The 18895-nt window shown below is 47.1% G+C and overlaps 1 protein-coding gene and 1 non-coding gene across 2 annotated transcripts in view; one reads left to right on the top strand and one right to left on the bottom strand.

Annotated features, from left to right (window-relative positions):
• Positions 1–18895, top strand: part of LOC124596249 (bone morphogenetic protein 1-like) — a 65772-nt gene that overhangs the window by 41374 nt on the left and 5503 nt on the right. Inside the window, exon 3 of the mRNA XM_047135321.1 lies at positions 5974–6158. Coding sequence (XP_046991277.1) covers positions 5974–6158 — 185 coding nt within the window. The remainder of the gene's footprint in view (positions 1–5973; positions 6159–18895) is intronic.
• On the bottom strand, positions 11201–11274 carry Trnat-ugu. Its single transcript has one exon. It is a non-coding gene; the product is annotated as a tRNA-Thr (tRNA).

Consider the following 18895-nt stretch of genomic DNA (forward strand, 5'->3'; position numbering starts at 1 on the left):
ACGACGGTGTTTCACTGTGGCTCTGCTCATAAACGACAGATACAGTCGTTTTTATTTCCATTCGATTTATGTTACGTGTTGCTGCGTCACATGCGTCAAAACCTTCAGTTCATTCTACTACAATCGGTTAACGGCTTTCTCCCCCTTGAAATATGAATACTATCTTATGAAGAAGGAAATTAACAAACTGTTGTGAAAATTATAAAACGTAAAAACAACAACGCTAATGAACAGAATACTTGTTTAGTAATAAGTGATTATTATCGCTGAGAGATTAGGCACACGAAAGCGTATCAGCATCGTCGCTTGTACAACTGGAACGGCCAGTGTTTGACCAAGCTGTCGTCAAATGAAATTCCAAGAGACAGTACGCCTCGTCGTCATCAGAGGACGCTGCATCACGTGAAAGAGCTCGAAAGAACCAGAATGAGCGACCTCCACTGTGGAACTGCGGTTGGTGCAGGATTTGGGTGTACAATAGAGAGGCACGTTTGCGGCAATTGAAGCTCAGGTTTAGAAGAATACTTAGAATCACCATGGTATACAGTCATTGTAAAGTAGCTTCGAAAGAAACACAGACTACTGCATAATATGTGTAAAACAAAGCATGGGACTAGAGGAACGCTGGTGTCCAAAATTAAAGCAACAAACTGCTATTTCCCCGTTCTGTGTCTAATTCATGGTATAATCATACAAACTGTTAGCACATGACCGTACAATCGTGTTCTGTACGGAAGGTGGCATTCCGATCAACGGACAACCACGCCAGCAATGACGTCAGGGCACCTGTCAAGCGGGGTGGTGTTCGCAGGGTAGTCCCACATACACAATCGGTGTGTACACAGTCACAGAAGGTGCAGTATGGCACAGAGAATACGCCTACAGATTCTCTGTTGTGGAGGGCCTTAGGAAGAATGGAAGCAGGACAGTCGCAAACTGGTGTGGTCCCATGGGTTAATGTGAATCGTTCTGTTTTTTCTCGGATGAGGCAACTGTTTATAGATACCGAAACTGTATCCCGGAGACCAGAACAGGACCAGCCACGTGTGACATCAGAAAGGGTGGATTGTTATTTGGCTGTAAGAGCACGACGGTACCGCCTTAATACTGCACTGCAACTGGCATCTGACCTCGCAGCATCTCCTGGACGTGTTGTATCGAGGCAAACGGTGTACAGAAGGCTTCAGCAGAGTGGCCTTTATTATTGAAGACCTGCTGTCTGTTACCTCTGACGTGTCTTCACAGAAGGGAACGTCTAGAGTGGAGCAGTCAGCATACCATCTCGACGATCGAACAATGGGTCAACATCCTTTTCACATATAAGTCCCGATTTGATCTGGAGAGCGATTCTCGACGGATTCGCGTCGGAGGTCACGTGGAACACGATTTCTGGACCCCAAAAATTGTAGAAAGAGACCGACATTGTGTAGGATCTCTAATGGTGTGGGCAGGGATTCTGTTGACCACTCGAACACCTCTTCATGAAATTGTACGAGTGAATCAGCAAGATTTAACTGCTGTCAGGTTCCGTAAGGAGATCTTGCGATCTCATGCGCAGTTGTTGCAAGATGCAGTGGACGAAAATGCTCGATGTTTTTTTGGAAACGGAAGATATTGCACGCATGGCGTGGCCTACCCGCTCTCCCGATTTGAATCCCATGTAGCATGTACGGGATGCACTTGGGAGACGGCCTGCATCATGTCAGCATCGACCAACCACTCTCCGAGACTTGTGAGCAGCTCTGCGGTAAGAATGGGCGTTATTGCCTCGACATGAAATTGACGACATTATTCACAGCATATTCCATCGTTGTCAGGCCTGTATTGGTGCCAGAGATGGTCACACCCCACACTGACCACATTAACCAGTTGTTAGAATGTGTTTGCAAATCCGTTAAGTTGGAAAAAAACGACGAACATTTTTGTCTGCTGTTATGCACGTTGCAGTTGATTACGCTATGTATGCTTTACACTGTTTCTACTTTACTATCATCTGTTTACACTGTTTTGTGTGCAAAATAAACGCAACCTTACCAAATTTCCGTATGTTGCTTTAATTTTGGACATCGGAGTAGGTAGAAGCTGAATGAAACGCGTTAGACTGTCAAGGCGTGAAGCTTTCAACGACTACCATAGCAGAGTATTTTCGAAGGATCTCTCACAAAACCGAAAGAAATTCTGATCATATGTAACAGCTGTTAATGTTACCAAAGTCAGAGTCCAGACACTCACGGACGAGACGGCACTGAAACTGAGAGTAGCAAAGCAAAAGGAGAAAAACTTAACGCGGTTTCCAAATGTTCCTTTACAAACAAAAGTCCAGCTTAAATCTCTCACCACTGCAAAGATTACTGATGTAGATATTAGTGTCAGTGGTGCTAAGAAACAGTTGGAGTCGCTAAAATTGAAAAAAGTTCCAGGGACCGATGCAATCTCCGTCAAATTTTACACCGAATTTACGGTTGAGTTATCCCGTCTTTTAACTACAATGTGCCGTAGATCCCTCGAACAAAAAACTTTGTGCAGTAGTTGAAAGAAACCATAGACAATTCCGTCTACAAGAAAGCAGCAGAAATGATCCACAAAACTACAGCCCAGTATTCTGGCATCCATTCATTGTAGAATTTGGAAAATATTCTCAGCTCAAACGAACTGACGCATCTCCAACAGAATGGTCTCCTCCACGTCAACCAACATAGAATCTTGTGAAACCCAACTCGCACTTTTCTCACATGACATACTGAAAGCTTTGGATTAAGGCAGTCAGGTAGATGCCGTATTTCTTGATTTCCGAAAAGCATTTGACTCAGTAACACATCTACGCTTATTATCTAAAGCACGATCGTATGGGGCATCAAGCCGAGAATCTTTGTTTAATAGCTATCGTAAACACGTGTGTCTGTTTGCTGCTGCAAGTGTCTTTCAGACAGTGGTTAAAAGCAACTGTTACAGTTCTTGAACTAGTCTCTGTTATAGTCCGCTTCACAAGGATCACTGTTCTGTAATTCGTTTCAGCACAGCGGCTAAGGTTCTGTGCACTCGAATTAAATAGGACTGCCGGTCGTTGTGGCCGAGCGGTTCTAGGCGCTTCAGTCCGGAACCGAGCTGCTGCTACAGTTGTAGGTTCGAATCCTGCCTTGGGCATGGATGTATGTGATGTCCTTAGGTTAGTTAGGTTTAAGCAGTTCTAAGTCTAGGGGACTGATGACCTCAGATGTTAAGTCCCACAGTGCTTAGAGCCATTTGAATTTAAATAGGACTGTCCTGTGCTCTGTACTCTGACGGAACTAAAGTTTCAGAGATCATTCGTAGAGTGCAACTGTGAATGGATTGACTGCTTTAAGGCTGGAAATTTATCTGTCTGTGACGAAGAGCGTTCACATAGACTGTAGAATATGAAAACGAACGGCAGCATCAGGAAAGCTAAGAGAAAGATTCGTGATTATCATCATACCAGAGTCTACGATACTACATATGAGTTAAACATTAGCCGCGGTTCAGCACTTGAAATCGTACATGAATCTCCAAAGTTACGCAAAATTTGTGCTCGTTGAGTATCACCCTGACAAATACGAACAGAAACGTTTGAAAATGACGAAATTACGTTTAAAGCGTTTTGAAGAGAAACGAAAAGATTTCCTCAGACGCGTAGTAACAGTTGACGTTACATAGTTATATCATTATGAATCACACAGGAAGCGCGAGAGCATGGTGTGAAAACATCCATCTTCGCCTAGAGCAAAAAAGTTCAAAAGCCAAGCTTCTGCAGGAAAAGTGATGACAGCGTTTTGCGACACATAAAGATCACTGCTGGTTCATTACATCTGTAAAGGTCAAACAGTGCGTAGCGCCAGCTGCAGCCAAAGCTGAAATTCAAACTGAGATCGAAGAGGAGAGGAAATGTTTCCAAAGATGCGGTTTTCTTCAGGAAAATGGCCTCCCACATAATGCTGGGAACATAATCCAGTACATTCAATACTTCGATACTTAGCAGCTGTAGCAGCTGAGGATCTATTAGATAACGGTCAGTTTGGCTTACGGAAAGGTTACGGAACCAGAGGGGAAATTCTGACATTGCTATTGATTACGGCAGCAAGGCTGAAGAAAAATCAAGACACGTTCAAAGGATTTGTCGACCTACAAAAAGCGTTCAACGGTGTAAAATGGTAATATTTGTTCGAAATTCTGAGAGGAATAGTAGTAAGCTATGAGGAAAGATGGATAATTTGCAATATAAACTAGAATAAAGAGGGGACAATAAGTATGAAAGACCAAAAGTGAGCTACTCAGATTAAAATGCGTGTAAGACAGAGGCGTAGTCTTCAATCTACATATCGAAAAGCAATTATGGAAATAAAAGAAAGATACAAGAGTGGGATTAAAATTCAGGGTGAAGGGATATCAATGATAAGATTCGCTGTTGATGCTGCTATTTCAGCGAGACTGAAGAAGAATTGCAGAAACTATTGAATGAAATCGACAGTCTAACGAGTACTGAATATGGATTGAAAGTAAACTGAAGAAAGAAGAAATAGCAGATATGAGATTAGCGATAAATTTAATATAAAGACTGGGGACTACGTAGTAGCCATGTGAAGCATTTCTGTTACCTTGGAAGTGAAGTAACGGAGGACAGACGAAGCAAGGAGGGTATAGGAAGCAGAACAGTACAGGCTAACAAAACGTTTCACTTTAAAGTAAATCTGCTAGTTTGAAATATGAACCTTCGTTTGAGGAAGTAATTTCTGTGAACGTGCGTTTGGAGCACAGCGTGCTATGGAAATGAATCATGGACTGCCCAAAAATGTTCAAATGTGTGTGAATTCCTAAGGGACCAAACTTCTGAGGTCATCGGTCCCTGGACTTACCCACTACTTAAACTAACTTATGCTAAGAACCACACACACACCCATGCCCAAGGGAGGACTCGAACCTCCGGCGGAAGTGGCCGTCATGGACTGTCGGAAAACAGGAAAAGAACAGAATCGAAGAGTTTGGAAAGTAGTTTCACGGAAGGATGCTGTGAATTAAGTGAGCTGATATGATAAGGAAAGAGAAGGTTCTCCACAGAATCGACGAAGAAAGGAATATTTGGAAAACACTGACAAGAAAAAGGTGTTAAGCATCAGGAAATAACTACCACGGTACTTGAAGGACCTGCAGAGGGCAAAAACTGTACGGGAAGACATTCAATAAATAATTGAGGATGTGAGGAACAAGTGCTGCTCTGAGATCAAGAGTTTGACAAAGAAGAGGGATTCGTGGAGGGCCGCATCAAACCAGTCAGAAGGATGACGACCCAAAAAGAAAAAAAGAAGTGGGACTTGCCCTGACCGCACAGTGTCTCATGCACGAAGTGAGGGCATGTGACACCTTCGATGAACATCTACACATTGAATGGAGACGTTAAGCTCATTGCTATTCCAGAGAAGCAGGCTAAGGACCAGTAACGGGTTTCATCCTTTCCCCTCCCCGCGGCCCCCTTCACCTAACTCTCTCTGTCTCTTTCTTTCTCTCTTTCTCTCTCTTTCTCTTTCTCTCTCTCTCTCTCTCTCTCTCTCTCTCTCTCTCTCTCTCTCTCTCTCTCTTTCTCTTTCCTATGGCTATAAACAGAGCAAAGATTATACTATCCCACCAATGCTAGTCTAGCTCTAAGGGATTTTTAGCTTTTTGATCCGATGACGGAGCAGTTTTGTGAGTCGAAGTTTTGGTTAGATGACGACGTTTGGAGGCCGTGCAATAGTGGATATACACAATCCCACAAAGTTTCTTCCAGGAAGCTTGTCAGGAGATGGAACAAGTGCACACAGGTTGAAGACGAATATTTCAGAGAAATTATGTTACTTGCAATGCAGTTTCCCCAGTGAAAAGTTTCTCTTTTAACGATTGGCTTTACTTATGTCTTTCCCTTGTAACTCTGTGAAGTTGTTACGTAGCGTGAGCGCCTGAGTGTCCGGCTGTGCTGTGTTACAGATGTGCGTCGCCAGTAGGCTACATGGCAGGGGCAGGCGCGATGTCGGTGTACCTGCGACAGCCGGGCTGCGCCCGCCGCGGCACGGTCCAGCACGAGCTGCTGCATACGCTCGGCTTCTGGCACGAGCACACGCGCGCCGACCGCGACCGCCACGTCACCGTGCACTGGGAGCGCATCCAGCCAGGTACTTACTGACTGCGCTGCTGCTAGGCCATACTGTCACGTGAAATATGGTAGTTATTGGGGTTAAGTTACGGTTTCCACCTCAAATTCAACCTATAAATAAGAATTAACGAGCAGCCGGGAATATTTTGCCTCGTGACTGTGTGGTACAGAGTCCTTCAAACGAAAGGACAATTTCATTCTTTATTTCGACAATACAGTCGGCTTGATTAGTGATTACGTAGTTTCACAGATTGAACTGTTTCTACGCTGAAGCAGTTCTGTTTATACGTGCATTCTATTTCAGATTAGGAACCCTCTGTCTCACCTGCTAGCACCCAGCTGAATTTTAAGATGGGAAGCAATCTTCCTATGTGATATGTGATTTTTGGGATTTATAATTTGGTCTTACGTATAATGCACTCCGCTTAGTACTCTTGTCACCAGTACGAATTTTCTTCCTTATTCTCGCTCGCTTCCACGCTTGTACACCTTTAAGTTGAAAAATGGCTCTGAGTACTATGGGACTTAACATCTTAGGTCATCAGTCCCCTAGAACTTAGAACTACTTAAACCTAACTAACCTAAGGACATCACACACATCCATGCCTGAGGCAGGATTCGAACCTGCGACCGTAGCAGTCTTGCGGTTCCGGACTGCAGCGCCTAGAACCGCACGGCCACCGCGGCCGGCACACCTTTAAGTCCCCATTCTCACTAAATTATTTCTTTAACTTCTAGTAGTCGTTTGCTCAACCTGCCCCTTGCTTATCTTCCTTCTATATTTTCTGTTTTCATATAATGCTTTGCTTCCTACTCTTGCTTCTGCCATTCTTTCCTAGTGACAAAGCGAACTAATTCAGGTTCTTTGTTTTTACTTCCTGCACTGTTACTGCGTCTACAAAAAACTTGCGCATTTAGTCCTTCTCCTTACCCTCCACATTTCGTTTTCAACAACATTTGGCACAAGCCAAGCAAGCGACAAGTTTTGTCACCTAGTTGTAAAAGAAGTCCGTGAAATGTTGCTTTACACAACATATAGCTTGAACCTGGCACTGCACTATCAAATCGTAAAACATGCATGCATTCCTACAGTATCATATCACTAAACGTGCAGATTGAGGCAGCAAAGCAATACAAATATGCGGTACCAAACTCCAACAATATATTTTTGTTTCTTCTTAAAACAATACACAACAACCAGTTTTTCCAGATTTTCTTCACGTAAGCAGGGGCGTTTATCTGATAAAGTATTTTTGTACATAGAAAATGACCTATGAATTGATAACAGTGTCGGTTACAATTTATTCTTTTATTAACAACGCAATTCGCCTTTGTGGGACATTTTCGGATTACCTATAGGGCTAACAAAAAGAAGCAAAAATTAGCGTATGGTCCTAGCATGAACGATTCTAAATGTGGATAAGGAATTGTTACTAACCTTAGTTTTCCATTTGCAACATTTTAAAAATTATAAAACGGCCCTGTGCTACAGTGAAGCACGTATCAAACCAGATAAACCCGCTGGGGCCCAGTCAAAAATAACTAATATAATATCTTGTAACGATGGGATAGAACGTTAAATAAATAATGAAATTGAATGAAACATAACTTAATGGAGTCGTACTAGCGAGCCAGATTGATGCAATGGTAGCACGAAATAAGTATACTCATTTAAACAGAATACACAGAGATACCGCCGCAGCTTCAGGGCAGGAGCGTCACGCGGACACACAGGGGAGCAATGGCATGGGGCTTGCATACAATGACTGCAGAGGACACACTTAGGTGGCGCTCAGAGTAGTTATAGACAGTCGGTATGTTTAATGCTTACAAAATACACTCCTGGAAATGGAATAAAGAACACATTGACACCGGTGTGTCAGACCCACCATACTTGCTCCGGACACTGCGAGAGGGCTGTACAAGCAATGATCACACGCACGGCACAGCGGACACACCAGGAACCGCGGTGTTGGCCGTCGAATGGCGCTAGCTGCGCAGCATTTGTGCACCGCCGCCGTCAGTGTCAGCCAGTTTGCCGTGGCATAAGGAGCTCCATCGCAGTCTTTAACACTGGTAGCATGCCGCGACAGCGTGGACGTGAACCGTATGTGCAGTTGACGGACTTTGAGCGAGGGCGTATAGTGGGCATGCGGGAGGCCGGGTGGACATACCGCCGGATTGCTCAACACGTGGGGCGTGAGGTCTCCACAGTACATCGATGTTGTCGCCAGTGGTCGGCGGAAGGTGCACGTACCCGTCGACCTGGGACCGGACCGCAACGACGCACGGATGCACGCCAAGACCGTAGGATCCTACGCAGTGCCGTAGGGGACCGCACCGCCACTTCCCAGCAAATTAGGGACACTGTTGCTCCTGGGGTATCGGCGAGGACCATTCGCAACCGTCTCCATGAAGCTGGGCTACGGTCCCGCACACCGTTAGGCCGTCTTCCGCTCACGCCCCAACATCGTGCAGCCCGCCTCCAGTGGTGTCGCGACAGGCGTGATTGGAGGGACGAATGGAGACGTGTCGTCTTCAGCGATGAGAGTCGCTTCTGCCTTGGTGCCAATGATGGTCGTATGCGTGTTTGGCGCCGTGCAGGTGAGCGCCACGATCAGGACTGCATACGACCGAGACACACAGGGCCAACACCCGGCATCATGGTGTGGGGAGCGATCTCCTACACTGGCCGTACACCACTGGTGATCGTCAAGGGGACACTGAATAGTGCACGGTACATCCAAACCGTCATCGAACCCATCGTTCTACCATTCCTAGACCGGCAAGGGAACTTGCTGTTCCAACAGGACAATGCACGTCCGCATGTATCCCGTGCCACCCAACGTGCTCTAGAAGGTGTCAGTCAACTACCCTGGCCAGCAAGATCTCCGGATCTGTCCCCCATCGAGCATGTTTGGGACTGGATGAAGCGTCGTCTCACGCGGTCTGCACGTCCAGCACGAACGCTGGTCCAACTGAGGCGCCAGGTGGAAATGGCATGGCAAGCCGTTCCACAGGACTACATCCAGCATCTCTACGATCGTCTCCATGGGAGAATAGCAGCCTGCATTGCTGCGAAAGGTGGATATACAATGTACTAGTGCCGACATTGTGCATGCTCTGTTGCCTGTGTCTATGTGCCTGTGGTTCTGTCAGTGTGATCATGTGATGTATCTGACCCCAGGAATGTGTCAATAAAGTTTCCCCTTCCTGGGACAATGAATTCACGGTGTTCTTATTTCAATTTCCAGGAGTGTACATCTAGAGATGGTTGAATCACTATGATAAAATTAAGATGTTACATTTAATCAAAACACAGTTGCACATAAAGGGAAACTTTAAAGTACTCAAAATAGATGAAATATAGACACCAGCCGCAATTAAATGAAACCGTAATATAACCACCAACGATGGACGTCATCCCAATAACCTGGGATAAAACAAACTCTTAGAACAGCAAGTCTATACTTGAAAAGTATAATCAACTGGATAGAGGCGGGAGGGGAATTAAAAACTGAAATGGAAACCCATTAGAAGAACACAAAAAAATCATGTAAAAATTTCAAAAACTGATATCACTGAATCATAATAGCTTTGGTTCCTACTAGTGAGCTGATTCTTCAGCAACTGTTCGCCAACCGTACACGTATGTTAAAGGATCTCCCACTCTTCCAATAAATCAAGCTTTTTGCGTTTACGAGCACAATGGAATATGCAAAGCTTGCATGAATAAGACGCAGAGCTTGCGTGTGTGGCTGGTGCCCTGTTGTCTTTAGGTGTTGAGCAAACGCACAGTTCTGCTTTACTTGGCGTTTCTTAGTTAACAAATGCTGGCTAAATCTCGTTCTAAATATCCTTCCAGTTTGGCAAATGTAGAATTTAAGGCAGACACAGGATTTAATTTTTAAACCCCAGAGGGAGAATACCAATCCTTAGCAGGCCGCACATTATGCACAGAAGAGTTGTGAAGCTACAAGGACATCGAGAGCTTTGAAGAGCTTAGCTAACTGATACGATAATTTCCCCACAAAAGGAAGTTTTATACATCTCTGTGGTGGTGACAAAAGATTCGATTGCGCATTGTTTCCGTTGCGCGACAATTTTTTTCACATAACCTATCTATCATCCGTGCAATAAGCTTTTAAGTTATCAAGTTCTCTGTTTATAGGTAAAATGCTGAGGGGGCACTGCAGAGGCGGTCAGTCATTGATCTAAAACAAAACTTACGTTGTGCTGAGACAGATGACATGATGAAGCATGCATAACTGCATTACTGATTGAGGGCTTTCCACAAAATATCAAGATGGATAGTATGGATCTCAAGCTACAACTGTAAATCTAAATGATTAAGATGTCCGTCGCGCGGGATTAGCCGAGCGGTCTCAGGCGCTGCAGTCCTGGACTGTGCGGCTGGTCCCGGCGGAGGTTCGAGTCCTCCCTCGGGCATGGGTGTGTGTGTTTGTCCTTAGGATAATTTAGGTTAAGTAGTGTGTAAGCTTAGGGACTGACGACCTTAGCAGTTAAGGCCCATAAGATTTCACACACATTTGAACTTTTTTTTTTTAAGATGTCCGTGATGATTCATAACTTCATGCGTAAAACTACCAACTACGTGAACGAGAAGTGATCGTGTTGTGTGCCAGTGGCAGCCCTCACCAGCACCCGAGGTGCTGTGTCTGTATGACAATGACGAATTCAATGTGGCAACTTTCATTCACCTTGCAGACACCAAATATGCATATGTCCATTTGTTATGCCGTACACAGAACCGGCACTCGTCTGAAAAGAAGGCTCGATGTCACTTCAGCGTACAGTGTTGACGCCGCAAGCAGCACTGTCGACGCGCCTTTCTCTGGAGCTGCGCCAAGAAAGCAGTAACAACGGTCGCCGTGTGACGGTCTGTGGCGCTCCAGACGCCGTCGCACTGTCATTGCGGTCACTTGCCTTGATGTAAACAAGCCCATTTCCTGATTCAAGGTACGAAATTAGAATGATATATTAATACCTTCAGCTGCTAACGGGCGTTGATGTATACCAACGGGGACAGGTGAAAATGTGTGCCCCGACCGGGACTCGAACCCGGGATCTCCTGCTTACATGGCAAACGCTCTATCCATCTGAGCCACCGAGGCCACAGAGGACAGTGCGACTGCAGGGACTATCTCGCGCACGCCTCCCGCGAGACCCACATTCTCACCTTGATGTCCACACACTACATTCGTAGTGTCCCACCCCAACACACTCCTTACTCGTGGAAGACATTCTTACCAAGTCCCGTAAGAGTTCGGGGAATATGTGTGCATCCGCACAGAAAAAGGTGGTCATGGCCGGTGTTGCCAGAACTATATACTTATATGGATATGGTGTCTGTTCTTTCGGACATGTCCGAACAGATACCATATCCATATAAGTATATGATTCAAGGTACGTGATGAGACTGTTCGTTCCTGCATGGCCGATCGAACAATATGTGTCTTTTCGGACGCTAGGTGCGTTCGATGACGCTCCTGACGTTCAGTATGAACTCCTGAACTTATAAATTATGTATTGGAATGACAGTTGTGTGATTCCGACTAATGTAAGTAGCAGCACCGTGGTACGACGATAAACGATAGTCCCGATATACCACGATTCTGCCGCTGTCAAATTCCGACATATGCTCATAGATATATATCTTTATTACACGAGGCATAACGCGACCTTTTCTCAAACAACACTGACATGCAATTTCTAAACGATAAACCTGCTACATAATCTCTCCTTATGCAGGGTGTTTGTTCTAACTTGAGATATCTAAATATCTCGAAGACGACGCATTGTACGGAAATAACGTTCGAAGTGAAAAGTTAATATTACTTAGTTAGTTACAAGTTCCATAGATCATTTGAGCGATTCTTTCATCGAAACAATGTGTAACGAATCAGTTTACAAGATATGTATACATGATCAGTGTTAATATTAGTGAACACATTACTTTTGATCGTACTCATGCAACTTACTGGCTACTAGTTTTTAAGTAGAAATTCGTCAATGGAATACGAGTTGTCCAGGGGAAATGAGGTGGCGGTAGGTAATTGTATCGTGACCAGGTTCACTGTGTCGCTTTTTGTCGAGTGTTCATGTAATGTCTTCAGCTGTTCCTGGTGGGTTTAGTCCTATTCATGGAGTACTGTGTAAGTTAACACACCACTGAATAACAAAAGTGACCTATGAATGGTTTTGTGTCTTGTACCATATTAAAAGTGCGTAAGTCGACTATAAGAAATGAATACAAGTGCATTTAAATACTGGTTCGCTAGTCGGTTGCTACCATATATCAGAACGGGTAATGCTTTCCGTAATGGAAAATGAATCGCATTATTTCGTACAGTTAAAATAAAGATTGGACTGATTCTACAAGGAACTATGAAATTTTGATTTGGCTGAAGGGAAAATGGTGTAGAATTTGAATAGAATAGTTGAAAAGCGGAATTCAAAAGTATCGAAAGGGTACAAGCCACAGGAAATGCATTACCTAATGGAGTCATTAGCACAGAACCACGGCCACAAGGTTTCCCATCTTCTACATTTGTAGCATTGAATTTGTCTGAGTTCAAAGTGGTGACGAAACGGAAAATTAATTTTCACCTCAAGGGCACACTAGTGAACAAGGTTGTTACACGAAAATTCTCAGAGAAGTGGAAAAACCACTCGTGGAAAGATATTTAAGATCAAACTAACAAGGGAAACTCCCCATCGCACCCCGCTCAGATTTAGTGCTAACAGGGTCCAGTGTACAAACCGTCAAAAACTGAACACAAATCAAGCATCAAAAAAAGGAAGCACATGTAGTGAACTATGGATAAAAATAAGAAATGCTATGTAGAGGAGCCGGAAAGTGTAGTGGGTCGTGGTAGTCACGGTGCTGGACTGCCAAGCCGGCGAGTCATGTTCGAACCTCACTACAACCAATTTTTTATTTATTTTTGCTGTTCGCTGTATTCAAATTTGTGTCTGTGTCGTGGCGTAACGTCCGTTTGCAACAGCGACGTGTAAGGTAGGGACCTGTAATGACAGCTGATTCTGTACAACTACTCTATCAGCAGCCGAAAAGAAGTGGCTTTTGAATGGGAACTGCAAACATTTGATGCAAAGCGACGGGTCAACCGAATCCTCCATCGGAAAACACAGTAGTGGGGCCGGGGGGGGGGGGGGGGGGGGGTGTCATATACGGCATTAGTGACAGTGCGTGTGTCATATGACAGGAATCTCTTACGACGCACATAATTTGTGTGCCTGGTGAGTGAGTGGGATATGCCTCGTTGCCCGATTTAGGTGTTCGTATGAATGTGAATGTGATCGCTGCCAAGGAAATGATGAAAACATAATAGTTTGTCACATAAGCTGCAACTAGTGAACGCAGCAGTTTCACAATCACACAGTTTCTTTGTGCTCTGTCAGAACATATGTTTCTAACGATTTTGAAGTTGCGTTCATGAATTCTATTCTTTTATTGTAACATGGTTCACACCCGTTTATTTGTTGCTATCATTTCAGTGAGATCCCCCCTGTGGGTCCGGGGATTAGAATAGGCCCGAGGTATTCCTGCCTGTCGTAAGAGGCGACTAAAAGGAGTCCCACCCCCTCAAGGGGGTCGTTAGCGCCTGCGTCCGGAGACGGATGGTTCCACGACCTCTATTTGCGGTCACTTTGCTTTTTCACTTCTCGTTTCTTCCTTCCTTTGGTTGGTTCCTTTCTTTGCTCTTTTCCACCTCACTGTCTTCCTTACTCTTTCCCTTGTCTTCTTCTCCTTGCCTTCTCATTGCCTTCTTCTCCTTGGTTCTCCTTGCCTTCTCATTGCCTTCTTCTCATTGCCTTCTTCTCCTTGCCTTCTCATTACCTTCTTCTCCTTGCCTTCTCTGGTCTCCGCCTCGGCGTTTGAGACAGTCTGTCCTCTCTCTCCCTCTTTCTCTTCTTTTTCCTCTTCTTCCTTCCTCCCTGTGCGTGCCTGAAGGCCGACCCACGCGTTCGCACGCGTAGCCGGTGACGGGGTAACGCGTAATTCCCCGCCCTGGGTAGACATGTAAGGCACGCGCGTACCCCCTGGTAAAGGCCAGGCCCGGGGAGGGGTGATTGCCTGAGCTGATACCTTCTGACCATGCCGATTGGTCCCTCCGTCTGTTTCTCGGGAGGTGTGACCTGAGGTGTAAACATTCACCTAAGGCGGGAGTGCCCTCTGAGAGGGTCCCCACAGGAAGGAGCGCGCCATCGGAGACGCTGGCAATCATGGGGGATTCCTCCGCAATGGATTTCACTCCATCTGTCTCGACTTCTGCCCAAAAACGGAAACGTGACCAGCCACCAGTGACAAAAGTACTACCGCCTGCCCCACAGTTCCTCGTCGTTTCTCGATCTGAGGACGGAAAGGATTTTTCCTCTGTCAACCCTTTCGTTATCCAGAAGGGTGTAGATGCCATAGCCGGATCTGTCAAATCTTGTACCAGGTTGCGTAACGGTACCTTATTACTAGAAACTGAGAGCGCCTTTCAGGCACAAAAACTGCTTCAGGCCACACTCCTGTACACGTTCCCTGTGCGGGTGGAGGCTCACCGAACTTTGAATTCGTCTCGTGGTGTGGTCTATACTAGCTCCCTCGACGGATTGACTGACGAGGAGATTCAATCATTCCTCGCTGAGCAGGGCGTGACGGCTGTCCGTAGGGTCATGAAAAAGGTCAGCAATGACCTTGTACCGACCCGGACACTTTTCTTGACCTTCGATAGTGTTAAACTGCCATCGCGCATAAAGGCGGGCTACGAGGTTATTTCTGTTCGCCCCTATGTCCCGACACCTACGCGCTGCTACCAGTGTCAGCGTTTCAATCACACTCGACAGTCTTGTTCCAATGCGGCTAAATGTGTCACTTGTGGCAGGGATGCCCATGAGGGTGACTGTCCACCTCCGTCTCCTCGTTGTGTGAACTGTCAGGGTGACCATGCCGCATCCTCCCGCGACTGTCCTGTCTATAAGGAAGAACGCTGCATCCAAGAAATTCGGGTCAAAGAGAAAGTGTCCACCTCGGCTGCTCGCAAGCTATTGGCTAGTAGGAAGCCCACGCTGCTCCCAGCGGGGAAATACAGTACTGTCCTCGCCTCTCCTCGGACTACCAGGGAGGTGGCAACTCAGACATGCGATCTGACCTTCAGCACCACGGTCGTCCGTTCGGCCAGTGCTAAGATCGCCCGGTCAACGTCTCCTCTTCCTCCCGTCACCCCTCAGACACAAGCACCTTCATCAGCTTCTGTCAAAACGAAGACCCAGAAGTCCGATGCACGGGCCTTCTAGAAGGAACCGTCCCGTGCAGACTTCCTACGTACCTCGACCTCCCAGCCTTCGACCGGTACTTCCACCAAACGTCCTTCCAAGAAGGCTCATAGGAAGCACAGTTCTCCTTCTCCGCCACGGCGCATTTCTTCTCCTGCGCCACCCAGCGGTTGCCGCCCCAGGCCGTCATCCGTTTCGCCTGGCCGCACCGCTGGTAGCCGACCATCTGGCCGTTCACCGGCGGAGGAAGCTCCCCCTCCCGGCCATCTTCCCAAGATGGCCGATGAACCTATAGACCCCATGGACGATGACTGTCCGCCTACTGATAGCGGCGGCAGTGCTCGCTCGAAGCCAGGCCCTCAGCGGCCTTCGAGGTAACCCCTTCTTTCGTCTTCCTTTTCTTCTTACGATGGCACTTATTCACTGGAATATTCGCAGCATTCGCTCCAACCGAGAGGACTTGAAGTTGCTGCTCCGCTTGCACCGTCCGCTCGTCGTAGCCCTCCAGGAAACGAAGCTACGCCCATGCGATCAAATTGCCTTGGCACACTACACCTCTGTGCGTTTTGACCTACCCCCTGTGGTAGGTATCCCGGCCCATGGAGGGGTTATGTTGCTGGTCCGGGATGATATTTACTACGATCCCATCACGTTGCACACCGGCCTGCAGGCAGTAGCCATCCGCATTACTCTCCCCACTTTTACATTTTCCATTTGTACCGTTTACACTCCATCGTCATCTGCCGTTATCAGGGCAGACATGATGCAACTTATTGCTCAGCTACCTGCACCATTTTTGTTAACTGGAGACTTCAATGCCCACCATCCCCTTTGGGGCTCTCCAGCATCCTGCCCGAGGGTCTCCCTGTTAGCAGACCTTTTCAACCAGCTCAATCTTGTCTGCCTCAATACTGGCGCCCCTACTTTTCTTTCGGACACATCTCATACCTATTCCCATTTAGACCTCTCTATATGTACTCCCCAACTTGCACGCCGGTTTGAGTGGTATGCGCTTTCTGATACATATTCGAGCGACCACTTCCCGTGTGTTATCCATCTCCTGCAGCATACCCCCTCTCCGTGCTCCTCTAGTTGGACCATCTCCAAGGCAGACTGGGGGCTCTTCTCTTCCAGGGCGACCTTTCAGGATAAAACCTTCACAAGCTGCGATCGTCAGGTCGCACACCTCACGGACGTCATTCTCGCTGCTGCTGAATATTCCATTCCTCACCCTACTTCTTCTCCACGTCGCGTACCGGTCCCCTGGTGGACTGCAGCATGTAGAGACGCTTTACGTGCTCGTCGACGTGCTTTACGCACCTTTCAACGCCACCCTACAGTGGCGAATTGTATCAATTATAAACGATTACGTGCTCAGTGTCGTCGTATTATTAAAGAAAGCAAGAAAGCCAGCTGGGCTGCTTTCACAAGCACCTTCAACAGTTTTACTCCTTCTTCTGTTGTCTGGGGTAGCCTGCGCCGGCTATCTGGCACTAAGGTCCACTCACCAGTTTCTGGCTTGACGGTCGCGAATGACGTCTTTGTGGCCCCTGAGGATGTCTCCAATGCCTTCGGCCGCTTTTTCGCCGAGGTTTCGAGCTCCGCTCATTACCACCCTGCCTTCCTCCCCCGCAAACAGGCAGAGGAGGCTAGGCCACCTAACTTCCGCTCCTCGAATCGTGAAAGTTATAATGCCCCATTCACCATGCGGGAACTCGAAAACGCACTTGGCCGATCACGGTCCTCCGCTCCAGGGCCTGATTCTATTCATATTCAGATGCTGAAGAACCTTTCTCCTGCGGGTAAAGGTTTTCTTCTTCGTACTTACAATCGCATCTGGATTGAGGGACATGTTCCCGCATGCCGGCGCGAGTCTATTGTTGTCCCGATTCCTAAGCCGGGGAAGGACAAGCACTTGCCTTCCAGTTATCGACCCATCTCGCTTACCAGCTGTGTCTGTAAAGTGATGGAGCGAATGGTTAACTCTCGATTGGTTTGGCTGCTCGAGTCTCGACGCCTACTTACCAATGTACAATGTGGATTTCGTAGGCGCCGCTCTGCTGTCGACCATCTGGTTACCTTGTCGACCTTCATTATGAATAACTTCTTGCGGAAGCGCCCGACCGCGGCTGTGTTCTTTGATTTGGAGAAGGCTTACGACACCTGTTGGAGGGCGGGCATTCTCCGCACCATGCATACATGGGGCCTTCGCGGTCGCCTCCCTCTTTTTATTCGTTCCTTTTTAATGGATCGACAGTTCAGGGTACGTGTGGGTTCTGTCCTGTCAGACACCTTTCACCAGGAGAATGGGGTGCCACAGGGCTGTTTTGAGCGTCGCTCTCTTCGCCATAGCGATCAATCCAATAATGGATTGCCTCCCAGCTGATGTATCAGGCTTCCCTTTTCGTGGACGATTTTACCATCTATTGCAGCGCGCAGCGTACGTGTTTCCTGGAGCGCTGTCTTCAGCGTTCTCTTGACCGTCTTTACTCCTGGAGTGTCGCCAATGGCTTCCGTTTTTCTGCCGAGAAGACGGTCTGTATTAACTTCTGGCGCTACAAAGAGTTTCTCCCACCGTCCTTACGACTCGGTCCCGTTGCTCTCCCATTCGTGGAGACAACAAAATTTTTAGGTCTTACATTTGACAGAAAACTTAGTTGGTCTCCACATGTGTCATATTTGGCTGCCCGTTGTACCCGTTCTCTAAATGTCCTCCGTGTTCTCAGTGGTATGTCGTGGGGAGCGGATCGAACCGTCCTGCTTCGTCTATATCGGTCGATCGTCCGCTCCAAGCTGGATTATGGGAGCTTCGTATACTCCTCTGCACGGCCATCCATCTTACGCCGCCTCAACTCCATACAACATCGGGGTTTACGACTTGCGATCGGAGCGTTTTATACTAGTCCCGTCGAGAGTCTTCATGCTGACGCTGGTGAGTTGCCACTCACCTACCGGCGCGATATACTGCTTTGTCGGTATGCCTGTCGGCTACTGGCAATGCCCGACCACCCGTCTTATCGTTCCTTTTTTGATGACTCTCTCGACAGTCAATACGGGTTGTATGTCTCTGCCCTGCTACCCCCTGGAGTTCGCTTTCGTCGCCTCCTTCAACACCTTAATTTTTCACTCCCTGCAACCTTTCGAGTGGGCGAGAGCCACGCGCCACCTTGGCTCCAGGCTCAGGTTCGCGTCCACCTTGACCTCTGCTCGCTCCCGAAGGAGGTTACCCCCGGTTCAGTCTACCACTCCCGTTTTATCGAACTTCGTTCGAAGTTCATTAATATGACCTTCATTTATACAGATGGCTCTAGGACCTATGACGGGGTTGGGTGTTACTTTATTGTCGGGGCACAAAGTTTCAAATACCGGCTCCATGGCCTTTGTTCGGTCTTCACAGCTGAGCTCTTTGCCCTCTACCAGGCTGTCCTTTACATCTGCCGCCACCGACAT

This window comes from Schistocerca americana, chromosome 1, assembly GCF_021461395.2.
Source record: "Schistocerca americana isolate TAMUIC-IGC-003095 chromosome 1, iqSchAmer2.1, whole genome shotgun sequence".
Taxonomy (NCBI): domain Eukaryota; kingdom Metazoa; phylum Arthropoda; class Insecta; order Orthoptera; family Acrididae; genus Schistocerca; species Schistocerca americana.